The following is a 21,811-nucleotide window of genomic DNA, read 5'->3' on the forward strand; positions in this document are numbered from 1 at the left end:
AAATCCATGTTCTTCCCACCATAGCACATGACTGCAATTCACTGAAGATGAATAATTGAACATGTATTTAAGAATCTATAAACACAGATCCTTGCCAGCATCCCATGTCAGAGTGTTAAGAACACAAACATACCTAAGTGACCTCCAAATTATTTTGGCTTTTTAGGAAATGACTGATTGGCAATAACTGGAGGTCTAGGCACCTTTATATGGAAAGATTGTAAAGACTAAATAATATTGGTTTGAAGATAATGTAGTTCTCTGATTAGAAAGTAATGCAGTTCATTGCAGGAAATATGGGAAATACAGACATATATAAAATAAATTAGGATTGCTCACAATCTTATCAATAAAAAGATCTATTTATTATGTTTCTTCATAGTCAGTGCATGTTTTTACATAGTTGAACTTTTCATCCTTCCTTTTTCATTTAGTATTACAGTGTAGGCATTTTCTTACATTAAATATGTACTTTGTAAACAGTTTAAATAGGTGCATAATTTTGTAACATTTTTTAACTTTGACTCTACTTTGGATATTCAAGTTTATTACATTGCATTGAATATCTTTGTATAAAAGATCTAAAAATTTGATAGCTATTAGGGGTGCTAGTGGTAAAGAGCCTGTCTGCCAATGCAGGAGACACAGATTCAATCCCTGGATCAGGAAGATCCCCCGGAGGAGGGCATGGTAACCCACTCTAGTGTTCTTGCCTGGAGAATCCCATGGACAGAGGATCCTGGCAGAGTCAGACATAACTGAAGTGACTTGCAGAGGAAGCAAGGTTAACGTAGACCCAGATTAATTGTCATACATTTCTTGCTTTAAAATACTTGAAAATGAGCTCCAGTGCTTTCTGCATACTTTAATTTTTTTTTAATTATAGATCAACCAATTGAATTATAGATCAATAAATTCTAGATTCTTTTACATTACAGTGGGCTGAATTAACAACAGTTTTTAACCAGGCATCCAGAGAGGTGTTCACATTCTGGATCAGTAATTTACAACTCAGCCTCAGGCAGGTTACCTAGAATTGGGCTGTAAGGACCCAGGTGTTATCTGAATTCAACCCAGATCATTTCTATTAATTGTTATGCATGTTTCCCTGGTATTTAGAATACAAACATCAGGACCATAATTTAAATCTACCTTATACTGCTGCTCATTAAAATGTTTGTCTTATTTCCCTACTACTCCTACCCTCCATTAACTCCTTTAACTATCACCAGTCTAATTTTGTAGTAAATTACCAAAGAGAAAAACAGACCATTAAGGAGAAATAAAGTAATGCTTCCTTTCAGAAAACAATGAATTAAAGAATGGATCAGTAGCTACTTTCTTTGTTCATGTCTATATTAAAACATGAATAAATTCTCTGATATTCATTATCCCAGGACTTCCCTGGTGGTCCAGTGGTTAAAACTCCATGCTTCTCATGTAAGGGGCCATGGGTTCGATCCCTGGTTGGGGAATTAAGATGCCATGTGCCACCCAGTACAACCAAAAAAATAGAAAACCCATGCCCCCTGCTTTAGAAGCATGGAGTTTTAACTCATCCGCCCTGCATTTCTCCTCTGACATTCAGACCGGGACATTAAACATGCAAATCTGAATTAGAAACCAGAAAGGGCAGAGCCACTTTTGTATGCGTGTGGGGAGTGAGAGGAGTTTCAGCATTTTCAGTGGAGTGGGGGAAAATAGCTCAAATGGGCTGAGGTGACTTTCAGACCTACGTCTGTGGCAAGTCACTGAAGTTGCGGAAGTAAGTGAAGTAACACCCAAGAAGGAAAGCGAGTATTTATTAAACTGACGCTGAGTCTTCCATTATTCTCCCATTATTTCTGTAAGTGTTTACTGAGCGTTCTGTTATGGATCAGACCCTTGGAGCTGGGAATAGAGCTGAGGACAAGCAAACAAACACATGTGTGCCCTGGTCAAGGTTCAGTCCAGGTAGCAATAAACATAAATTTAGAGCTGAATGAAAGAAAAGTACAGAAGCTGTGAAAAGCTGCAATAGCATGACCTGACCTCACCTGGGGGACCCAAGGGAAGTCTTGTGGGGAGAAGATATTTAAGTGAGATATAACGAGTTAGCATTAGCCAGGGATAAAGGGCTGGAGGAATCTTCAGGCAAAGAATACACGTGTAAAGGTCTGAGGAGAAATAAGGACGCGAGGTCCCCAGGACTAGAGCTGGTGAGAGAGGGATGACAGGGCTGGAATGAGAAGGGAGAGGGGGATGTGAGAAATCAGGCAGAGCCGTCAGCGTCACAGTGGGTAGTTTCTTCTTTATCCTTCTAAGAGCAGCGTGAAACTTTGGATTTTCAATGAGAAAATGGCTGAACTAAATTGTTATCTATAAAGATCACTCTGATGGTTGTGGGAGTCTGGCTTGGCTGACAAGAATCCATGCGGGGAGAGCAGCTTAAGCTATTGCAGTAATTCAGGTGATAAATGACAGCAGCTTGGTTTAAGATGCACAAAAAGACTGAGAGAAGTGGATACATTTTGAAATATACTTAAGGGGTAAACTTGATAAGGCTTAATGATTCCTTGAAGTGGCGTGTGAAGAGAAGTAGCATTCCTTCAAATAAAGCATCAGGGCTTTCTCTACCCTGGACCCCATATCAGGTACAGTAAGTCCCCTACACACAAACCTTCAAGTTGCAAACTTTCAAAGATGCAAATGTGCATCTGGTCCCAACAAGGAGCCAGAACCTGTGCCATTAACATCAGGCATGAGAGAAATTGAAGCTCACCCTCTGTCTCCTCTTGCCTGGTGGCTCAGCTGGTAAAGAATCTGCCTGCAATGCGAGAGACCTGGGTTCAACTCCTGGGTTGGGAAGATCCTTGGAGAAGGGAACAGCTACCCACTCCAGGATTCTGGCCTGGAGAATTCCATGGACAGAGGAGCTTGGCAGGCTACAGTCCTTGGGGTCTCAAAGAGTCAGACACGACTGAGCGGCTTTCACTTCATTCACTTCGCTTTACTGTGTCTCCCAGGCGAGCATCCTTCAGCCCTCTCACCTCCTCTCCCTCCTCCTTCAACAATCAGTAACTCTTCTCGCCCGTTGACTCAGTACCAGCCCCTCTATTGGAGAATGAAATGGCACACTCCAGAACTCTTGCCTGGAGACCCCCATGGACAGAGGAGCCAGGTGTGCTCCAGTCTATGGGGTCACAAAGAGTCGGACACGACTTAGTGACTGAAAAACAACAGCCCTTGTATGCCAGCTGCTGTACTGTACTACTGTAATTTTCAAGGACTCTGCTGCTGCTGCTGCTAAGTCGCTTCAGTCATGTCCAACTCTGTGCGACTGCATAGATGGCAGCCCACCAGGCTCCCCAATCCCTGGGATTCTCCAGGCAAGAACACTGGAGTGGGTTGCCATTTCCTTCTCCAATGCATGAAAGTGACTATACTATAAGGCTAAAAATGTTTTCTTTATTTTTTGTGGGTTTTTTTAAATGCATCATTTGGGTGAAAAGTATTATAAACCTATTACAGTACAATACTATATAGCCGATTGTGTAAGTTAGGTCCCAAGGCTAACTCTGTTGGACTTAATGTATTGGACTTAAGAATGCCCTCTCAGAATAGAACTTGTTTGTATGTAGGGAACTTACTTAGAGCTTATACAATATCATTGATTCCATGGAGTTCACCATCTAGTGGAATTATCAAAGGATGGCTTTGAGCTGGGCTTCCCTGACGGCTCAGCAAGTAAATCTACCTGCAATGCAGGAGACGCAGGAGGCGCGGGTTGGATCCCTGGGTCAGAAAGATCCCCGGGAGGAGGAAATGGCAACCCACTCCAATATTCTTGCCTGGGAAATCCTATGGATGGAGGAGACTGGCAGGCTACAGTCCAGAGGGTCACAAAGAGTCGGACACAACTGAGCGTACACACATGACTTTGAACTACAGAGCAGAACAATCGGCAAAGATTAGTGGAGACGCATTTGGGAGTAAGTTCCATTTCAGACAATGTTTAAGATACCTGTGAGGAATTCAAGAGGCAATATCAAGTAGGCAATTGAATATACAGATTTAGGGACTCTAAGAGATCTGGCTAGGGACATATTGTGAATGTTTAAAGACAAAGAAATGAAGAGATTGCTTTGAAGAGCATATAGAATAATAAGAGAAAAGGACCTAGTACTATCCTGAATTATTCTAAACTCCTTGGTGTAAATTAGACCAAAGATTTTTAAACTGAGTAATGCATACCCCTAGGAGTACCTAGATAGATTTATGTGACTCAATCTCCAGATCTTTTATTTGACCAGCCCGAAAAGTGACCTGCAGCTTCATACTGGTTCTTTTTTTCTCATTTTACCATTTAAGATTGCTCTTCTCCCATTTTTAAAATGAAAGCTATATGACCTACCCATCCAATATCCTACTGTGTCTCTGTTTGCCACATACTATTATTTACTATTCAGGACAATTTTTCTACTTATTTAACAGTACAATTTTATGACTACGTGTAAATAAGGATCTGAGATATTGTTGCCTAGAATGAGAGAGTCAGTGTCTCCAGTGATTGAGTGGTTGATCTTTTTAAAAGCCAAGTTTTTTTCTCATTCTTTGCCTTAACAGAATTGAAAAGCAATTGTCATCTGATAAATAATCACGATTATTGTCATGACAGATCACAGAATTGGGGGCATATAACTTGGAGGGAATTCAAAAGTCTCTTCCATTCCCATGCACTCATTAATGTGAACAAAGTTATCTTCGGTTTTTCATTTGTAGAACTGAAAAATATGAGTTCTGAATCTTGTCTCATTCTACCTTAAATTCATATTCATTAACGGAAATAGGAGCTAATTTTAAAAAGTTCTACTCATCCCATTAAGACACAAATCCACAATACAGTTACATTTTCATTGTTTTAGGTTCATACATTGAAATTCATTCAGAATAACCTAAGTGGTTATTTTGATCAACGTGTAGTATTAATAATCATAATGATAACTCCAGAATGCTGCTGCTGCTGCTAAGTCACGTCAGTCGTGTCCAACTCTGTGCAACCCCATAGAGAGCAGCCCACCAGGCTCCCCTGTCCCTGGGATTCTCCAGGCAAGATTGCTCTTTAATGTTGATGTCTTATATAACAGAAAAAAATTTACATATATATAGGATTTATATTTCCTATGCATTTATGTTTCAAATAATTATGTTACAGTGATCCTTATAAGATGTTCTAACATAAAATACATAAAGGTAGAACTCTATGGGAGTAAAATGAAAACACAAGAAAAATAAGAAAAATATAAAATGTCTAACTGCTCAAAAATAATTTGTATCTTAATTTGTTAATCATGAATTTCAAATCGACAGATACTTACATTCCTAGTACATACATTTGAAATAAGGATGTGACAGTTAAAAAATAAATTTTTTTAAATTCACAATAGGCCAAAAATCATATCTTCTGTTACTATTAAAATTTATAAGGAAAGAAAAAATTAGAGGTCAACTTAAAGCATACAAAACAAAGGATAGTTTTGGGTTTTCCTCCCTTACTTCTCTTTTGTAAGCATGAAGATCAATACCTTGGAGAAGAACTAAAACAAGAATTTAAAAAGGACTGAGCAGAGTGGTAGGAAGAAAAGCAGAAGTCACAGAAGCTAGAAGAAAGAGGGCTTCAAGGAGGAGGTGAGTGGTCAGCCTCAACACTGTTGAGAAATAACTAAGATGAGGAATAAACAGGTGGCATTGGATTTGACCAAAATTGGATTATTGGTGAGTTTAGTGGGAACATTTTCTGTGCTTTTCTTGGTGGCACCATTGTGAGGAGACTCTTATTAGAATGTGACAAAGAGAGGTTAGGGAGGAAGAAATAAGAGAGTATTTGTAAACAGTCCTTTGTTAATAAACTTGGTCTGTGAAAGGGAAAGAGAACGTAGCCAAGGGGAAATACCAGGTCGATGGAAGGCTTTTCAAATAAGAGGCGATACCAAAGTATGTTTGAATGTTCAGAGAATGGGTTAACTGAAGAGACTGGGTTTGCATGATGTAAAGAGATTAAATGATTAAATGAGGTCGTTAGGGAATTTTGAATGGATGGATCTTGGTGTCAGAAGAGACACTTCCTCCACTGTAATCGGAAAAGAGACACTTCCTCCACTGTAATCGGAAAAGAGACACAGTGTGGGTTTCCATGTAGTCAGGTAGGTACGTTCTGGAAGTGATGTAGAAGAGGAGGGGTTTGGAGGCTGTCATTGCAGAATGAAGGTCAGCAAACTGACCAGGGTGTTTGGAGATCCTGAATTTACAGTGACTTTTGCCATTTGTGGTGGCTCAGACAGAGAATCTGCCTGCACTGCAGGAGACCCAGTTTCAATCCCTGGATTGGGAAGATCCGCTGGAGAAGGGAATGGCAACCCACTCCAGGACTCTTGCCTTGACATTCCACGGACATAGACGCCTGGCAGGCTACAGTCCGTGGGGTTGCGAAGAGCTGGACATGGCTGAGTGACTCATACTCACTCAGGGCCCAGCTGCTCTGGAAGAAGCAGTGAGGAAGATGGAGAATTGGGTTCAGTCAGGGCTGAGGTTTTGCAGACACTTCTCACAGAAGGACTAAGTGACAACAGGGTGAAAACGAGTGATGAGTGGCAAGAAAACAGGAGCCTTTAAGACCAACGGATAAATTTTATTTAAGAGATAATATTTATCTCTTCTCTGCTGTGTGAATTTGAGTAAGTTACTTATCTAATCCTCAGTTTTTCCATTGAAAAAATGTTAAGTATCTGTCCAGTGTAGTGTCAGGCTTTCAGTACGAAACAATATATTGTTGGGGTGTTATATAAACACTTATTGTTCCCAGACACTGCTACCTTTGTTGTCATAGGAGTCCTAGGAAATGTGTGGTTTTACTTTTGGATCTCTTTCTGATCTGTATCTTCTGGAAGCTTCTTGCCTCTCTGCCCTGACACTCATGGCTTTTTCTAATAAGTGCTTCCATTAAATTACCCCTCAGAGAGGCCCCTCTTTACCCGTGCTGTAAAACAAAGCCCCATAGCCCACCTGGACAGTTACACATAATGTGTGGATGACTGACAGCAAAGGGTGTGTATGTATGTTGAAAGAGAAATTTATTAATTCAAATAAAACCCATTTACTGAAAGCAAGAAGATACTTTTAGCAAAAGTGCCCTTCATGATGCCCCTAATTCTCCAGGCTACCGACTATCCCTAGGTCTCTGAATTTTACCTCCGTATCTGGGAAAATCTGTAAAGGACTGAGCATGCCACTTACAAATACCAGTTCAACCATTAAATAAGGCAGCTCCAGTTCTAGTTTTATGAAATCACAAAACATCACCCATAATTTCAAAATGTGTCATGAGTTTTCCACCCAAAATTAATTTGAATTTATGAAATGTGATTTAGCTTAGGAAAAGATAAGGGGTGTAGATACTATGAAATCACACAAACAATAACAACTCATTTCTGGTAGCTCAGAAAAAGGTCAGGGAACAGCTTCACTAATCATCTACCCTCAAAAATTAGTATCTCCAGGCAGTTTAGCATTTTCTGCTATTTAGAGAATTGCTCACAGTTTTTGCCAGTGCTAAGTAATTCCAAAAATTGTGGGTTTGGATTTAAGCAGGTCTTAAAGCTAGAGCTGTCAGAGTTCAAATTTGAGCAGACTTGATACACTTCATTGTGGACAAACCAAAGTCAAACTAGGTAGAACTACAATTCATCCCTGCATTCATTTGGTATTCAACTATTTACTGAGTTCCTGCTATGAGTTTGCACTGTCCCGGGCACTAAGTGTAAAATGGTCAACAAGACAGGCAGGATTTCTGCTCTAAGGAACGTATATTTTTGTCTGTTGAGCAGAAGATAAATATACAAAATATCATAAGCCATAAATGTTATGGAGAAAAATAAAACAGAAATGTAGACGAGTAACTGGTGCTATTGTTACACTGAGTCATCAAGCAAGGCCTCTTTCATGAAGTGGCCTTTAAGGGAAGATTTCAGTGACTAAAAGAAGCTGGCCAAGCAACGATAAGGGGCACGACTTTCAAAGCTGAGGGAACAGTAAGTACAAGCGCTCTAAGGACTGAGCTACGCACATTCTAGGAAGTAATGTAGGGCCAGTGTAACTGGTGTGAAGGGGGTTGAAGATGAGAATGGTGGAAGATGAGAACACAGGAGGAAATGAGAACCAGGGCTTTGTGAAGCAGGTGAGGGGCTTCGATTTTATCTTACATGATACAGGAAGAGCTTGAAGAGCTTAAGCAAGGGTCGAGTGACACCATCTGATTTGAATTTTGAAATTATGTGCTCTGACTTCCATGTAGAGAATGTACTGTGGAGAAGAGGAGTAGAAACAGTAAGTCACTGTGTCCAGGCAGAAGTGGTGGTGACTTGGACTGCATGGTGGTAGCAGAAGTGGGAAGAAATTGATGGATTGGGATATATTATGGAGTTAGAAGTAACTGATGTTGCTGATGGAATGGATATGGAGGTTGAGGAAACTAAAGGAATATGGAAAACCAGATGGGTAGTTCTTATTGCATGAAAAGCTGTGTTAACCTCTGGGGATAACAGAGAGAAAATTAGCGGCAAGATTTCTACATTCATAGAGCTCCATTCTAGTGAAGAAAGTGAAAGTGAAGTCACTCAGTTGTGTCTGACTCTTTGCGACCCCACAGACTGCAACCTACTAGGCTCCTCCATCCACGGGATATTCCGGGCAAGAGTACTGGAGTGGGTTGCCATTTCCTTCTCCAGAGATCTTCCCAACCCAGGGATCGAACCCAGGTCTCCTGCAATGTAGGCAGACGCTTTACCATCTGAGAGATATAACAAGAAAACAAATGAATTGCATTACACAGGTATCTTATTTGTTATTGACCTTGTACAAATGCTGAAATTGTTTTCCTCTAACAACCAATGAATTTACTAACCATGAGATATAATCTTTCTCATTTTAAGAATCTTTAAAGATATTGAAATTTTTCTCTTAAATATTTCAGGCATCTCATAAACTATTGAAATCACTTACCATCAAATAATGTGTATTTGCTCTACATGAGTAAAATCACACAGACTATCAACTGGCTCAGAAGATGGTGCACATTTCCAATGAGAGGTGGGGACATGGAGGCACACCTCTTATATACGTAGTAAGTGATGAGCAGGTCAAATTAAGAGGCAAGATTACAAGTAACTTGTTGCAAGGTACACTTGAATTCTTGCTTATGGTTCGATTCTATCTATGAGAATTGAGTTCCAAGAATTAAAATAATAATATGAATAATAAAATCTGGAAATTAACACCGAAACTCTTAAGATGAAAGATGTGTTTAAGCTAGAACTCGTCTTACATGTAAGTGATAAAGGCTGCTGTCCTTGTGATGCGATTTGGGATCTTGTAAATCTCTTCCTCCCCACCTCTTACATCTGGGGCCATCAGTATCTTTCTTATTCACCGCTGTATCCTCAGTGCCTACACAATACCTGGTACTCTACAGTAGGTACTCAGTAGATACTGTTGACTTTGTCTATGTGATTATATCTTTCCATTAATATTTGAGATCTTATCTTTGGTGATCAATTTTTATTTAAACTTTCTCTTCTCACAGATGTTCTGCTTATGTCTTTAATACAAATATGCCAGTGAATGACAGCCTTAGGCGGATTGAATTTGAATTGATTATACTGGAGAAATGAGAGGACATGAGAAGACACAAAATTCTCATGGGATAAAGTCACTGGAGGGAAAATATGGACACTGGCTATCTAGGTGTCATTATCAGCTTCCCCACTTCTACAGCTCATTCATTCATTTATTAGACATATATTCAGTGCCAGCTGTGTGCCTCGCACCATAATAGCCGCTAAAGCTGCCAAAAATGAATAAAATAAGACTTCTCCCCTCAGGTGATTGATAATTCATAGATAAAGATAAACATTTAAACAAAATGTTTACTCTTTCTGCTCCCTTCCCACATCCAATCCATCAGTATGTCCAGTAGATTCTAATTAGCCTTCTTCTCAGTCCCTTTTTCTCTATCCTGATTGCCACTGGTCTAATACAGGCTGCCGTATCTTTTATCAGGATTACATAATAGCCTCTGACAACAATCCTTGCTTTCTTTTGCCCTAACCCCAAATCTAACTATGTCTGCATATCTCTACACTGTACCTAGAACATTCTTTCTAAAACATTATTCTAGCTTTAAGTATTGTGATGGATTTCCATTGTCTTTATATTCAAGTCCAGTTCCTTATCATGCTTTACAAGGGCCTTCAGGACTTGATCTCTGCTCCTCTCCTCACCAGCCACTCAGCTGTCCCTGGAACACTTTCCCTGTCTTTACTCACCTGGCTGACTTCTACTGGGGCTTCAGTTCTCAGTAACATCAGTTGCTCCAGGTTTTTCTTGGCCTTCCTAGTCGCAACAAAATCTTTCATTATATGCTCCTGCAGCACCTATTGCCATAGAAGTTACTATACAAAAATTTTACTAGTTTGTTTGACTATCTCCCCCCCATTAAACTGTAAAGCTACCTCAGAATGGGCATTAGTCTTGAAAATTGAGTGAAATACAGGGAAATGTGGCATCTGGAGGTGGCTGTTCTAGGCAGGCGGAGACACCTGAGTCATAACTTGCATGGTGTTTGCAGAAGCTGTAATGGAATGGGTAGAGACAGGGCTAGGGAGGTGAGTAGGAACCAGATGGCGAAAAGACTTACGTGTTATGTGAAGGTCTTAGCTTTATCAGAAAAGGTGTGTGAACTCATTCTGGGCTCTGCAGAGCTCTGCAAACAGTGCCACCCCTGTCCTTTATATGAATTAGAGAAGAGACTTCAGCAGACAGTGGCCAGTGCTGGGTGCTTCGCTTCGACGGCCGGCTTGTCCTCGATTTCTCTCAGTACTCACTGGCCCTTGTTCAATCATATATGATGCCCTGAATCTGGATTCCTCACCCTCGGGGGGGGGGGGGGTTCACAAACGAGGGCCTTCCAACAGCCTCTGCTGTGATTCCTTTCCCTCTTCATCACGGAAGCCACAGAAACTCTGCCTTTGTTATGTACAAACAATTATAAACATACATTGTGTCTTCTGCATAAGATCTCATTTGTAGAAAAGGTTTGCTTAGATTTTTTACTGGAGTATAGTTGATTTACAATGTTGTGTTAGTTTCAGGTATACAGCAAAGTGAATGAGTTATCCATACATCCACTCTTTTTTATATTCTTTACCCATCTAGGCCATTATAGAGTACTGATAAGAGCTCCCTGTACAGTATATACAGGGATGTGTGGTATATCCTTGTACAGCTATACAATAGATCCTTATTGGTTATATGTTTTATATATAGTAATGTGTATATGTCAAGCCCAATCTTTCAATTTATCCCTCCCTCCCCCCAACTAAATATTTGAAATTCTGTAGGCAGTGAAAAGCAATCAAAGACTATTAAACAGAGGAATAAGGCAATCAGGTGTATTTTCAATAATACCATTCTGGCCAAAAAAATTGTTGGAAGATAGATTTTAGAGGGCCAAAGTAGAAATAAGACTATTTACAGTTTTTTTTTCCCCCCAGAATCTGTGTGATTGACAGGAAAAGCCACACTGGGATAAGTGGGTATAAAGGAAAAGTTTGAATCTAAATAAATTATGTGATGGATTGAATGTGTGGCTGAGAGAGAAGGGACTCCCCAGCTTGGGGTGCTGGAATGATTTACTTTGATAAAATACATAATTGTGGAGTACATAGCTGTCCATGGAGGGAGGACAAGGATAATTTGGCATTCCACTTCGAGTACATTCCAGACTTCCAAGGGGGCAGGCTGAGTTGACCTTGAATTTAGATTTATAGAACACCAGAGCTAGAAAAGAATTGTAAAATGAGGGAATTCAGCTTAAACCGAGATAAGGAAAAAATGCCTTACTTAAATGGAAAGTGGCAGGATTAGAATTTACCTCTGGTTTATGACTCACTATTTCCGCCACCATACCATACTCCTTCCTTGTGCTTCTCAACTTTTCACTGAAGTGTTCATCCATATTACAAAGCCAAATAAAATTAGACTGCGAAAATATAAAATTATCAAGTATATGTATGCTGATCAATATCAGTTTCTTAGATTGGAGTAGATCCGAGTAGAGGAAAATAGGAATCAAATCCAATATTTGAAAATGTGTTTTTAATGTATAGTACTTAATTTTCGGTTCTGCAGTAGTACCAGATCAATCTGTAGCTTTTCAAGGGGAATGTATCATGCATTTGCTTTTCAGATATTGTAGGCAGTGAGGACTTGAGTGATTAGGAAACATTTCATGAGGCCAGAGAGCATGAGCTTGCCTGGAATGAGGCTGGTTGGAGTTGGGCATTTAGGAGACAGAAAGTAACATGACAGAAAATGCAAAGGCTGGAATGAGCTTGTTATATTTTCAGGACACTGAGGATGTTTGGAGCAGGAGTTTGAGAGCATAAGAGGCTAGAATTAGAGGCCCTTCAATGATGCTCATTCATTCTAAAGTGACAGCTGTGTAGCAGACACCAGGATTACAAAGATAAATTAAACACAGCTTTGATTTTATATAGGTTAAGTAACTCAGTGAGTTTTGAGGGGAGAGGAAATAATGATAGGGTTGCTTTAGGAAACTGAAGCTGAGCTGGGCTTGCATGTGGGATATGTAAAAAGGGACTAGTTAACCTGGGATTGGGAAAGCCAGCTAGAAAGCTACTGCCTTAATCCAGATGGGAGGCAACAGGACCTCATTTCTTGAAATTTGACGTGCCGTCCTTTCTGTGGAGAGTGTTAAGCTGAGTGGACGAAGTAATTGCCAGTCCTATGATCTTTTCTCTTTGAAATTCGTACTTAGTGCCTCTTTTCCATATTGTACGCACCCAGTTACCTGGCTCAGGGTTTGTTACTGGACTCTGTTTTTGTGGCAAAGTGCTGAGAGACCAATCACCAAGGCTGAAACAGCAGTTTCTTCCCCTTTGTGAAATATTGTGATCTGTCCCAGATGACAGCCTCAGAGAGTCCTGTAAGCCTTTTCTATAAGGGAAATGAAGTGGCAAATGGAGAGAGAAAAACAGTATGTACACTGTAGGAGATGGCCTCCGTGGATCATAAATTCACGTTACTCTCACCAAGATTTAGACACAAGAGCAGGAGCCCTATTTCTTAAAATACAGAATGGAGTGGCTATCAGTTGGCCTTTGCTATAGGAAAAAAGTAGGAAAAGGTCTCATATAAAATAAGTGCTGGAAAATGGCTTGCATGCGCAGTCTCACGTGGTGTAGCAGCTGTGGTCTCCTGGCCCGTATTCCCTTAGAAAGACTTCATTCCAAATAACAGAGCTGCAGCATTGAGGGAATGCGGCTCAGAATCAGAACTTCTAGCACTGTCACCTGGCCTATATGAGACTGAGCAGTCCTGTTCATTTTATTTCTTCATTTATTTTTGGTTTGTTTTATTTTTTGTGTTTTTTTTTTTAACTTTCTATTTTATACTGGAGTATAGCCAATTAAGATTGTCATGATAGTTTTAGTTGGACAGCCAAGGGACTCAGCCATGTATCCATTCTGCCCCAAACTCCACTCCCATCCAAGCTGCCACATAACGTTGAGCAGTTTCCTGAGCTACACAGTAAGTCCTGTTCATTTTAGAATGAACCACACAGTTACAGTTTAGTCGCTCAGTCGTGTCCGACTCTTTGCGACCCCATGGACTGCAGCACACCTGTCCATCACTAACTCCCGGAGCTTGCTCAAGCTCATGTCCATCAAGTTGGTGATGCCATCCAACCATCTCATCCTCCACACACTAGTCAAAATTTTGAGTGGTGGTTATTAGACTATGGTCCCAGAGCAACAACACCAGCATCACCTAGAAACTTTTTACAGAGGTGAATCATCTCTCCTGCTCCAGACTTAGTAAATCAGAGACTCTCTGGGGGTAGAGCCTAGCAATCTATGACTTAATAAGCCATCCATGTGACTGCTGCTGCTGCTGCTAAGTCGCTTCAGTCGTGTCCGACTCTGTGCGACCCCAAAGACGGTTCCCCCATCCCTGGGATTCTCCAGGCAAGAACACTGGAGTGGGTTGCCATTTCCTTCTCCAATGCATGAAAGTGAAATTCAAAGTGAAGTCGCTCAGTCATGTCCGACTCTTAGTGACCCCATGGGCTGCAGCCTACGAGGCTTCTCCATCCATGGGATTTTCCAGGCAAGAGTACTGGAGTGGGGTGCCATTGCCTTCTCCACCATGTGACTCTAATGCACCACTAAAGTTCGAGGACCATTTCTAAATCTAGTTCTAAAGTTTAGAAATCTAATTCTAAAATTAAGAACTAGATTTTGTAATTTGGCTTGGCTTTACTAATTTCTAGTATACTCCTTAATCCTACTGATGGTCAGCAGTTGAGACTGGTCCTTAAATAAGCCCAAAATTATTTTTAACAAGCTAGAGAGAGATGGATGGTGCAGTGCTTAAGTTTTGAGTTTACCTACACAACTTACTGTCATTACAGATCTCTGTTAGGTTCAGTTTCTGTTGTAAAATGAAGGAAGCAATATCTACCTTTCAATGTTTCTATTTAGATTAAAAGATATATGTTTTTTAGTCACTAAGTTGTGTCTGGCTCTTTGGTGACCCCGCAGACTGCAGCCTGACAGGCTCCTTCTGTCCATGGGACTTCCCAGGCAAGAATACTGGAGTGGGTTGCCATTGCCTTATCCAGGGAATCTGGAATAGATAGCCTATCCCTTCTCCAGGGGAAATTCCCAACCCAGAAATTGAACTGGGGTCTCCTGCATTGCAAGTGGATTCTTTACCAGCTGAGCTATGAGGAAAGCCTGGTACTTCTTTTCATAAATTTGCTTTAATCCCATCTTCTTGCAAATAAGCTTTTGCCGCTTTTCAGTCACTGTGAAAGAAAGTGACCTCAATATGTAGCTTTCAAACTTCTATTTCTCATGTTTAGATGGAACCTCTGAATCTCATAGTTTCAATTCCAGATTCCTCAAAACAGGGACTGTCAGACTTGACAAGTGATCCATAATAAGCTGTATGAACCCATCACTCCTCCGGTAGCCCTGTGAATGTTTGTGAGAGAAAAAGGCCTGGCACATAACACTGTACTAACACACATCTGACGCTTCCAAAACATTAGTTCTTTTCCTTTCCTGGAAAACTGTCAAATTATTCTGATTTTTAGTATTTTATTCTTAGTTTTAATGGACTAACAGCACCTAGGGAAGTCAATGAAATAAATGAATTTTTAAGGTGAGATGTTTCAACAAGGAGGAACCTTATGGTGGGACTTTAAATATACCCACTGAACTCACATGCATGTCATGAGAGGACAGAGGCAGGCAGCTGCTGCTGCTGCTGCTGCTGCTGCTGCTGCTGCTGCTGCTAAGTCACTTCAGTCATGTCCAACTCTGTACTACCCCATAGACGGCAGCCCACCAGGCTCCTCCATCCCTGGGATTCTCCAGGCAAGAACACTGGAGTGGGTTGCCATTTCCTTCTCCAATGCATGTGTGCATGCTAAGTTGCTTCAGTCGTGTCTGACTCTATGCGACCCTATGGACAGCAAGCAGCCCACCAGGCTCCTCTGTCCACAGGATTCTCTAGGCAAGAATACTGGAGTGGGTTGCCCTTTCCTTCTCCAAAGGAAGGCAGCAAACAAACACAATTAAGTAGATTTAGAAAAGATCATAATAATCTGAAGCCATTTGGGTCAACTTCTGTGTGTGTGTGTGTGTGTGTGTGTGTGTGTGTCTGTGTGTGTGTGTGTGTGTTGTCTTATCTTTCCTCTTCTCTGGCATTGTAATGCATCTGTCTTTTCTTAAATGAATTTTGGGTATTCTTTGTTCTTAGCCTACCTTACCCTACCTTTAGTGACTATAGGAATAAAAGAAAAGTAAGGCATTTTTCTTACCTTGAGAACTTTTCTAGTATCATCATAGTTCACATAAAAATCTATGCAGTTATTCTTTTTAAACAGAGTCTGATTTTTATAAATGATTGATTGATCTCTTTAGACACAGACAGTATAATTCCCAGCTCATGTTTTCCATTTGATAGTGTATTGCCTCATTTCATTCAGCACATTAAGCATTGATCAGCTTTCTCCACGATGTGACCCTTTGGTCTGTAATTAATTCATCTATTTGACCAAGGAGAATAGAACTGAGTAGAGACATTAAAGAATAAGTTAGTTAGCACCTCTTGCCATCTTAATAACCAATAAGTTTCAAAATTAAGTTTCAGACTTGTGACCTAAAGCTTCCTTTTGAATCAAGCCTTGAGCAGGTCTGAGTGTGGCTGAATGTGGTTACACATGAGGGGTGGGGCAAGGACAGGTAGATCAAGTGTGATGGTCTTTAGAAGCTTTCTCCAAGGCTACCATAAAGCTGAAGTTTGTATTAGAACAACTGACTGTTTTCTTGATGATAGAGGACACGGAAGTTGAAAGGGGAATTAATTTACACTCCATAAAACTTACCAAAAGCCTTATTTTACATTTTTTCTTCCCCTAAATTCCATATTTGCATCTGTTCCTGTCTCCTTCATATAAAATTTTAAAACTGCTTTCAGTATCCTGATTGTAGCTCTCTTCCTTTCTGTCCTTTTAGTCTTTTTCTCCTCCAGTACAGTCTCTTCATATCCTTTCTTATGCAAATGGTTCTTGTCTCTTTCATAACTGTAACAGCTTACTATTTTTCAGGCACCGTGCTCAATATTTCACATATATTGTTGAATCCCTACAGCAATCTTATTATTCCTATTTTCATATGAAGAGACTGAGGCTTTGAGATGTCAAGTGACTTACCCAAAGTCACACATCATCCAAGTTCTCGAGCAGGGACAAGATCCCAGTCGTCTCTAGGTATAGCCGAGGTTTCCAGTCCAAGTTCTCAGATTCTCTGTCATGAAGTATGTTCATTATAGAACTTTCTGAAGAAACAAAGCATAGAAATACGCCTTTTAAAGCATCCATGCTATCCAAATCCACAAAGAAACAGAGATGAAACTTTGTTATCTTTCCTTCCAGTATTTTTTAATACATAATAAAGAGATTTTTAAAAAATTGAACCCAATCATTTGATGATCATTTTTTTTAATTTTATTATTGGTGTATAATTGGTTTACAGTGTTATATTAGTTTCTGCTGTACAACAAAGTGAATCAGCTGTATGTATACACACGTTCCTTCCCTGTTGAGCCTCCCTCACACCCTGCCCATATCCCACCCCTTTAGGTCACCGCAGAGCACTGTGCAGAGCTCCCTGTGCTCTCCAGAAGTTTCCTTCTAGCTATTTATTTTTTAAATGTAAATTTATTTATTTTAATTGAAGGCTAATTACTTTGCAATATTGTATTGGTTTTGCCACACATCAACATGAATCCACCGTGGGTGTATATGTACATGTATATCCTGAACCCCTCTCCCACCTCCCTCCCCATAGCATCCTTCTAGCTATTTATTTTATACATGGTAATGTGTATGTGTAGTGTATATGTGTCATGGTAATGTATATGTGTGGTGTGTATGTGTCATGGTAGTGTATACATGTACTGTATATGTGTCATGGTAGTGTATTCGTGTAGTGTATATGTGTCATGGTAATGTATACATGTGGTATATATGTATCATGATAGTGTATATGAGTAGTGTGTATGTGTCATGGTAATGTATACTGTGGTGTATATGTGTCATGATAGTGTATACGTGTAGTGTATATGTGTCATGGTAGTGTATACATGTGGTGTATATGTGTCATGGTAATGTATACATGTGGTGTGTATGTGTCATGGTAATGTATACATGTGGTGTGTATGTGTCATGATAGTGTATACATGTAGTGTATATGTGTCATGATAGTGTATACGTGTAGTGTATATGTGTCATGGTAGTGTATATGAGTAGTGTGTATGTGTCATGATAGTGTATACTGTGGTGTATATGTGTCATGGTAGTGTATACATGTGGTGTATATGTGTCATGGTAATGTATACATGTGTGTATGTGTCATGATAGTGTATACATGTGTGTATGTTTCATTATAGTGTATACGTGTGGTGTATATGTGTCAGTGCTACTCTCCTGATTTGTCCCATCCTCCCCTTCCCCTATCTGTGCCACATGTCCATTCACTACATCTATATCTCCATCCCTTCCTTGCAAATAGGTTCATAATGAATTAAAATTCTTAAAAAATGTATAAAAATCATAAATCTTATTTACAACAGAATATACTTTACTACCTATGAAACAGGGTAGATATTATACATTATTTTAAATATCTTCAAAGTAGAATAAATAATTTTTAAGTATTATTTGACTTTCAGTGACACCATATCATATTCTAGGGTATTTGTCTAGTGCAAATTTTAGATAAGATTTTTGTGGACATGTTAGTGATAAAATGTTCTTTTTTGTTTCTAAGAATATTTATTAATAGCAAGGAAATGTACCAGAATATCCAAAGAAAATTATTAAAATTAAATGTTTTAATCCTGGGCTTCCCTAGTGGCTGAGATGGTAAAGAATCTGCCTGCAATGTGGGAAACCCATGTTCAGTCCCTGGGTTGAGAAGTTTCCCTGGAGAAGGGAATGGCAACCCACTCCAGTATTCTTGCCTAGAGAATCCCGTGGACAGAGGAGCCCAGCAGGCTATAGTCCATGGGGTTGCAGAGTTGGGTATGACTGAGCGACTGGCACTTACACTTTTTAATCCTGTGAACAACACTCATCTCTAAAAAGGATGTCATAGACTTATATTTGAAATAGCAAGCACTGAAAGAGTGAAGCCATTGTCTACTTAAAAAATAGTCATGACCGAAAAGTTAAGAGTTTTATTTTATTTGATGGAAATTTTCAGAACTTAAGCCCCAAAAGCAGCAAAAGCATTTCGAATAGCCCTGAGTGAACTGCTCTGAGGAGGCAGGGGGAAGAGTCAGGTTCTTTAGAAATTTGCAAGATCAGGCAGGTAGCCTGAGCGTCAAAAGTATTTTTGTAAATTAAAGGAAACCAGATATCTCAAGTTAAGGAATTTAGTGCTTTTCTATATATGGGAAGATGCAAGAGTCCGGGATCAGTGAAATCACTCCTTTCATATGCTTCTCAGCTATCTGGGGCCAGTATGTGTGTTTCTCACATCCTGAATTCCTCAGTGGTCACCTCAGGGAGTGGCTGCAGCCTAATGGTGCCAGATTGCAGGTACCCTTCCTTCCTGAGTGCCCCTAGGGCTCAGAAATGCACACTGAGAGGCCTGAATCACTGATGACTGTGACATACTTCTTTACCGACATGGCGGGAATACTCCATTTCTCACCATCAACTTAATTACGTCAATAAAGTAGGGAGGAAATTTGTATGTAAATGACTTTATGACACAATGGCTCAGTGATACGATAAAGGCTTCACATTTCACTGAAACAGAGTATTATTTGAGTTTGAAGCTAGTGATATATTTATGTATTTCAAAGTGAATTCAAATGCTGCCTTTACTCACAGAGATTATCTACTGGTAGAGAAAGCAACTTCCAAATAGCCATGAACCTCTAGCCAAATGCTATTTCAAGTGATTGGGAGGAAGGAAAGTTGAATGCCCCAGTTTGGCTTGATATTCTTTCTTTTTAATTTTAAGAATTTGAATATAAACACCTCCCCTCACATTCCCTTTTTTCCTTAGTTAACTCTGAGTAACTTTGTGTCCAGAAAAAGACCTAACTGGGTTGGAATCCTGTCACTATTGTCACCAGCATTGTGATCTTGCCAATAAAATGTCATTGGTGTAAAAGGAGAATCAATGCTTCATAAATGGTTTGACTTAAATACAAGCAAATAAGTGAAGTGAAGAATGATATGATATGGCACATATTAAACCCTTTAAAATTTTCAATTTCCATCCTGTTTATGTTCAACAAATCCTGAAGCCCATCTTGAGCCCAACCTATCAATAGCTACAACTCTCTTGTGTATGATCTGTTACAGTTTACACATATGTCCACTTATTTCTGTGTTTGGTTACTCTCTTCACTAACTCTAGGCATGTTACTCTCTTTTCATGGGAAACTAAAATTCAAAAAAGTTGAAGTGACTCGACCGCGGTCACACAGCTGATACACAGCTGCGATGCAAATCCAAAGCTCCTGACTGCTAGTCCGGTGTTTTTTTTTTGTTTTTTTTTTTTGAGTGCACTAAAGCTGCCGACTTTGTCCACGTGTTTAGGAAAAAAATATCTGATTTAGGCTGTGATTTCCTCACCCCAACATTTGACAATTAAGGATTCCACTGTATACAACAGGAAAAAATTGAGTAGAGTTTCAAGAGCTATAGCATCCCATTTTCGTTTTTAATGTCAGTCACTCCCTTCTATGGAAAGCTATGTTGTAAGATATGATTAGTGTGCTGAGCGTAGGGTGATGGTGAACGTTATGGTTTTGCATTATCGTGAGATGACAAAATTACCCACTCTCAAAGGACCAGCTGCTGCAGGGTGACTGGCACCCATGATGCCTACATTCTCAAAACTATTTTAACGGGTAGTTTTCCATAATTTTTTTTAGTCAGTCAGAGAAGAAATGTATGTGTAAACCTATTAAAGCCATAGCATCTGTTATGATGAAACGACACCCCAGAATCTTAGTGAGATTGTTCTAGCTCAAGAATTTGAAGCTAATTAAGATTCTTATTGAACCAAGAGTCCTAGACCTCACTTCCTCAAACAGACATAGAACAATTATGAACAAAAAAGATAGGAAAATTCTTCCCATACTTTTTATATAATGTTTACACTACATGTTATCATTTTAAATTGATATGCACAACATACATGAAACTATTCATTACGTTAGATGTATGTGTCCTAAAAGGAAAGAACAAATTTTGAAATAGGAAGACGTAAGATCATACCCAGTCTCTAATCAAATTGCTCACAACTTTAGACAAAGAAGTCAACCACTTGGAACAGCTCTCCTTTGTATGATGTGGATGGTAGATCTTCCATGAGATTATGGAAGAAATCCAGCAGTTAAGGATATTATAAATCAGCAAATTATGCACTGCTGGGGTGGGTGGGATGAACTGGGAGAATGGGATTGACCTATATAACTACCCCATATATGATGTAGTCCCAGTCAGAGTGGACTGGAGTTCAGGACAGGACCTGACCAGTAGGGTGGTCAATGTTGGGAAGACTGGGAAGGCTGAGGGGTTCAAGGTTTTCTTGATTTCCTTCATATGAGGTATTTCTTCCAAATATAAATATGTTTAACTTGCCATTGTGCTTTGCTTCCCCACACCTTCAGGTTAGATAGTCGTAATATTCTTTCAGAAATTCTCTTGGACACTCCTGACTTTTGCCTGCCTTCCTTTCTTTCAGGGTCAATGACTGTATCTTACGGGTGAATGAGGTGGACGTGTCAGAGGTTTCCCACAGTAAAGCGGTGGAAGCACTCAAAGAAGCAGGGTCTATCGTTCGGCTGTACGTGCGTAGAAGACGACCCATTTTGGAGACTGTTGTGGAAATCAAACTGTTCAAAGGGCCTAAAGGTAACAGAAACAGAAACAACTCACAATAGGATGCCAGTGACAAGCTATCTGATTAAAGCTTATACCACGACCCGCCCACAATGTACTCTGTTCTTTTATTCTCTGGCACTCAGCGTTTACCGTGAGATTTGAAATCCTGTGATGATAGAATTTAACAGAAAGTAAAAGAAGCCAGTACTGTAACTATGAACTCAGAGAAGGAAGCGATAGATTTCTAAAGAAATTTTCTTATAAACAAACAATAAA

The 21,811-nt window shown here is 39.8% G+C and overlaps 1 protein-coding gene across 37 annotated transcripts in view; it reads left to right on the top strand.

The window, feature by feature from the left end:
- The window catches only part of DLG2 (discs large MAGUK scaffold protein 2), a 2,369,976-nt gene that overhangs the window by 1,653,341 nt on the left and 694,824 nt on the right, over positions 1 to 21,811 (top strand). For all 37 annotated transcript variants that reach the window (XM_042238120.2, XM_060403917.1, XM_060403919.1 and 34 more), the window contains one exon: positions 21,396 to 21,565. In XM_042238120.2, coding sequence (XP_042094054.1) covers positions 21,396 to 21,565 — 170 coding nt within the window. The remainder of the gene's footprint in view (positions 1 to 21,395; positions 21,566 to 21,811) is intronic.

This window comes from Ovis aries, chromosome 21 (assembly GCF_016772045.2).
Source record: "Ovis aries strain OAR_USU_Benz2616 breed Rambouillet chromosome 21, ARS-UI_Ramb_v3.0, whole genome shotgun sequence".
Taxonomy (NCBI): Eukaryota; Metazoa; Chordata; class Mammalia; order Artiodactyla; family Bovidae; genus Ovis; species Ovis aries.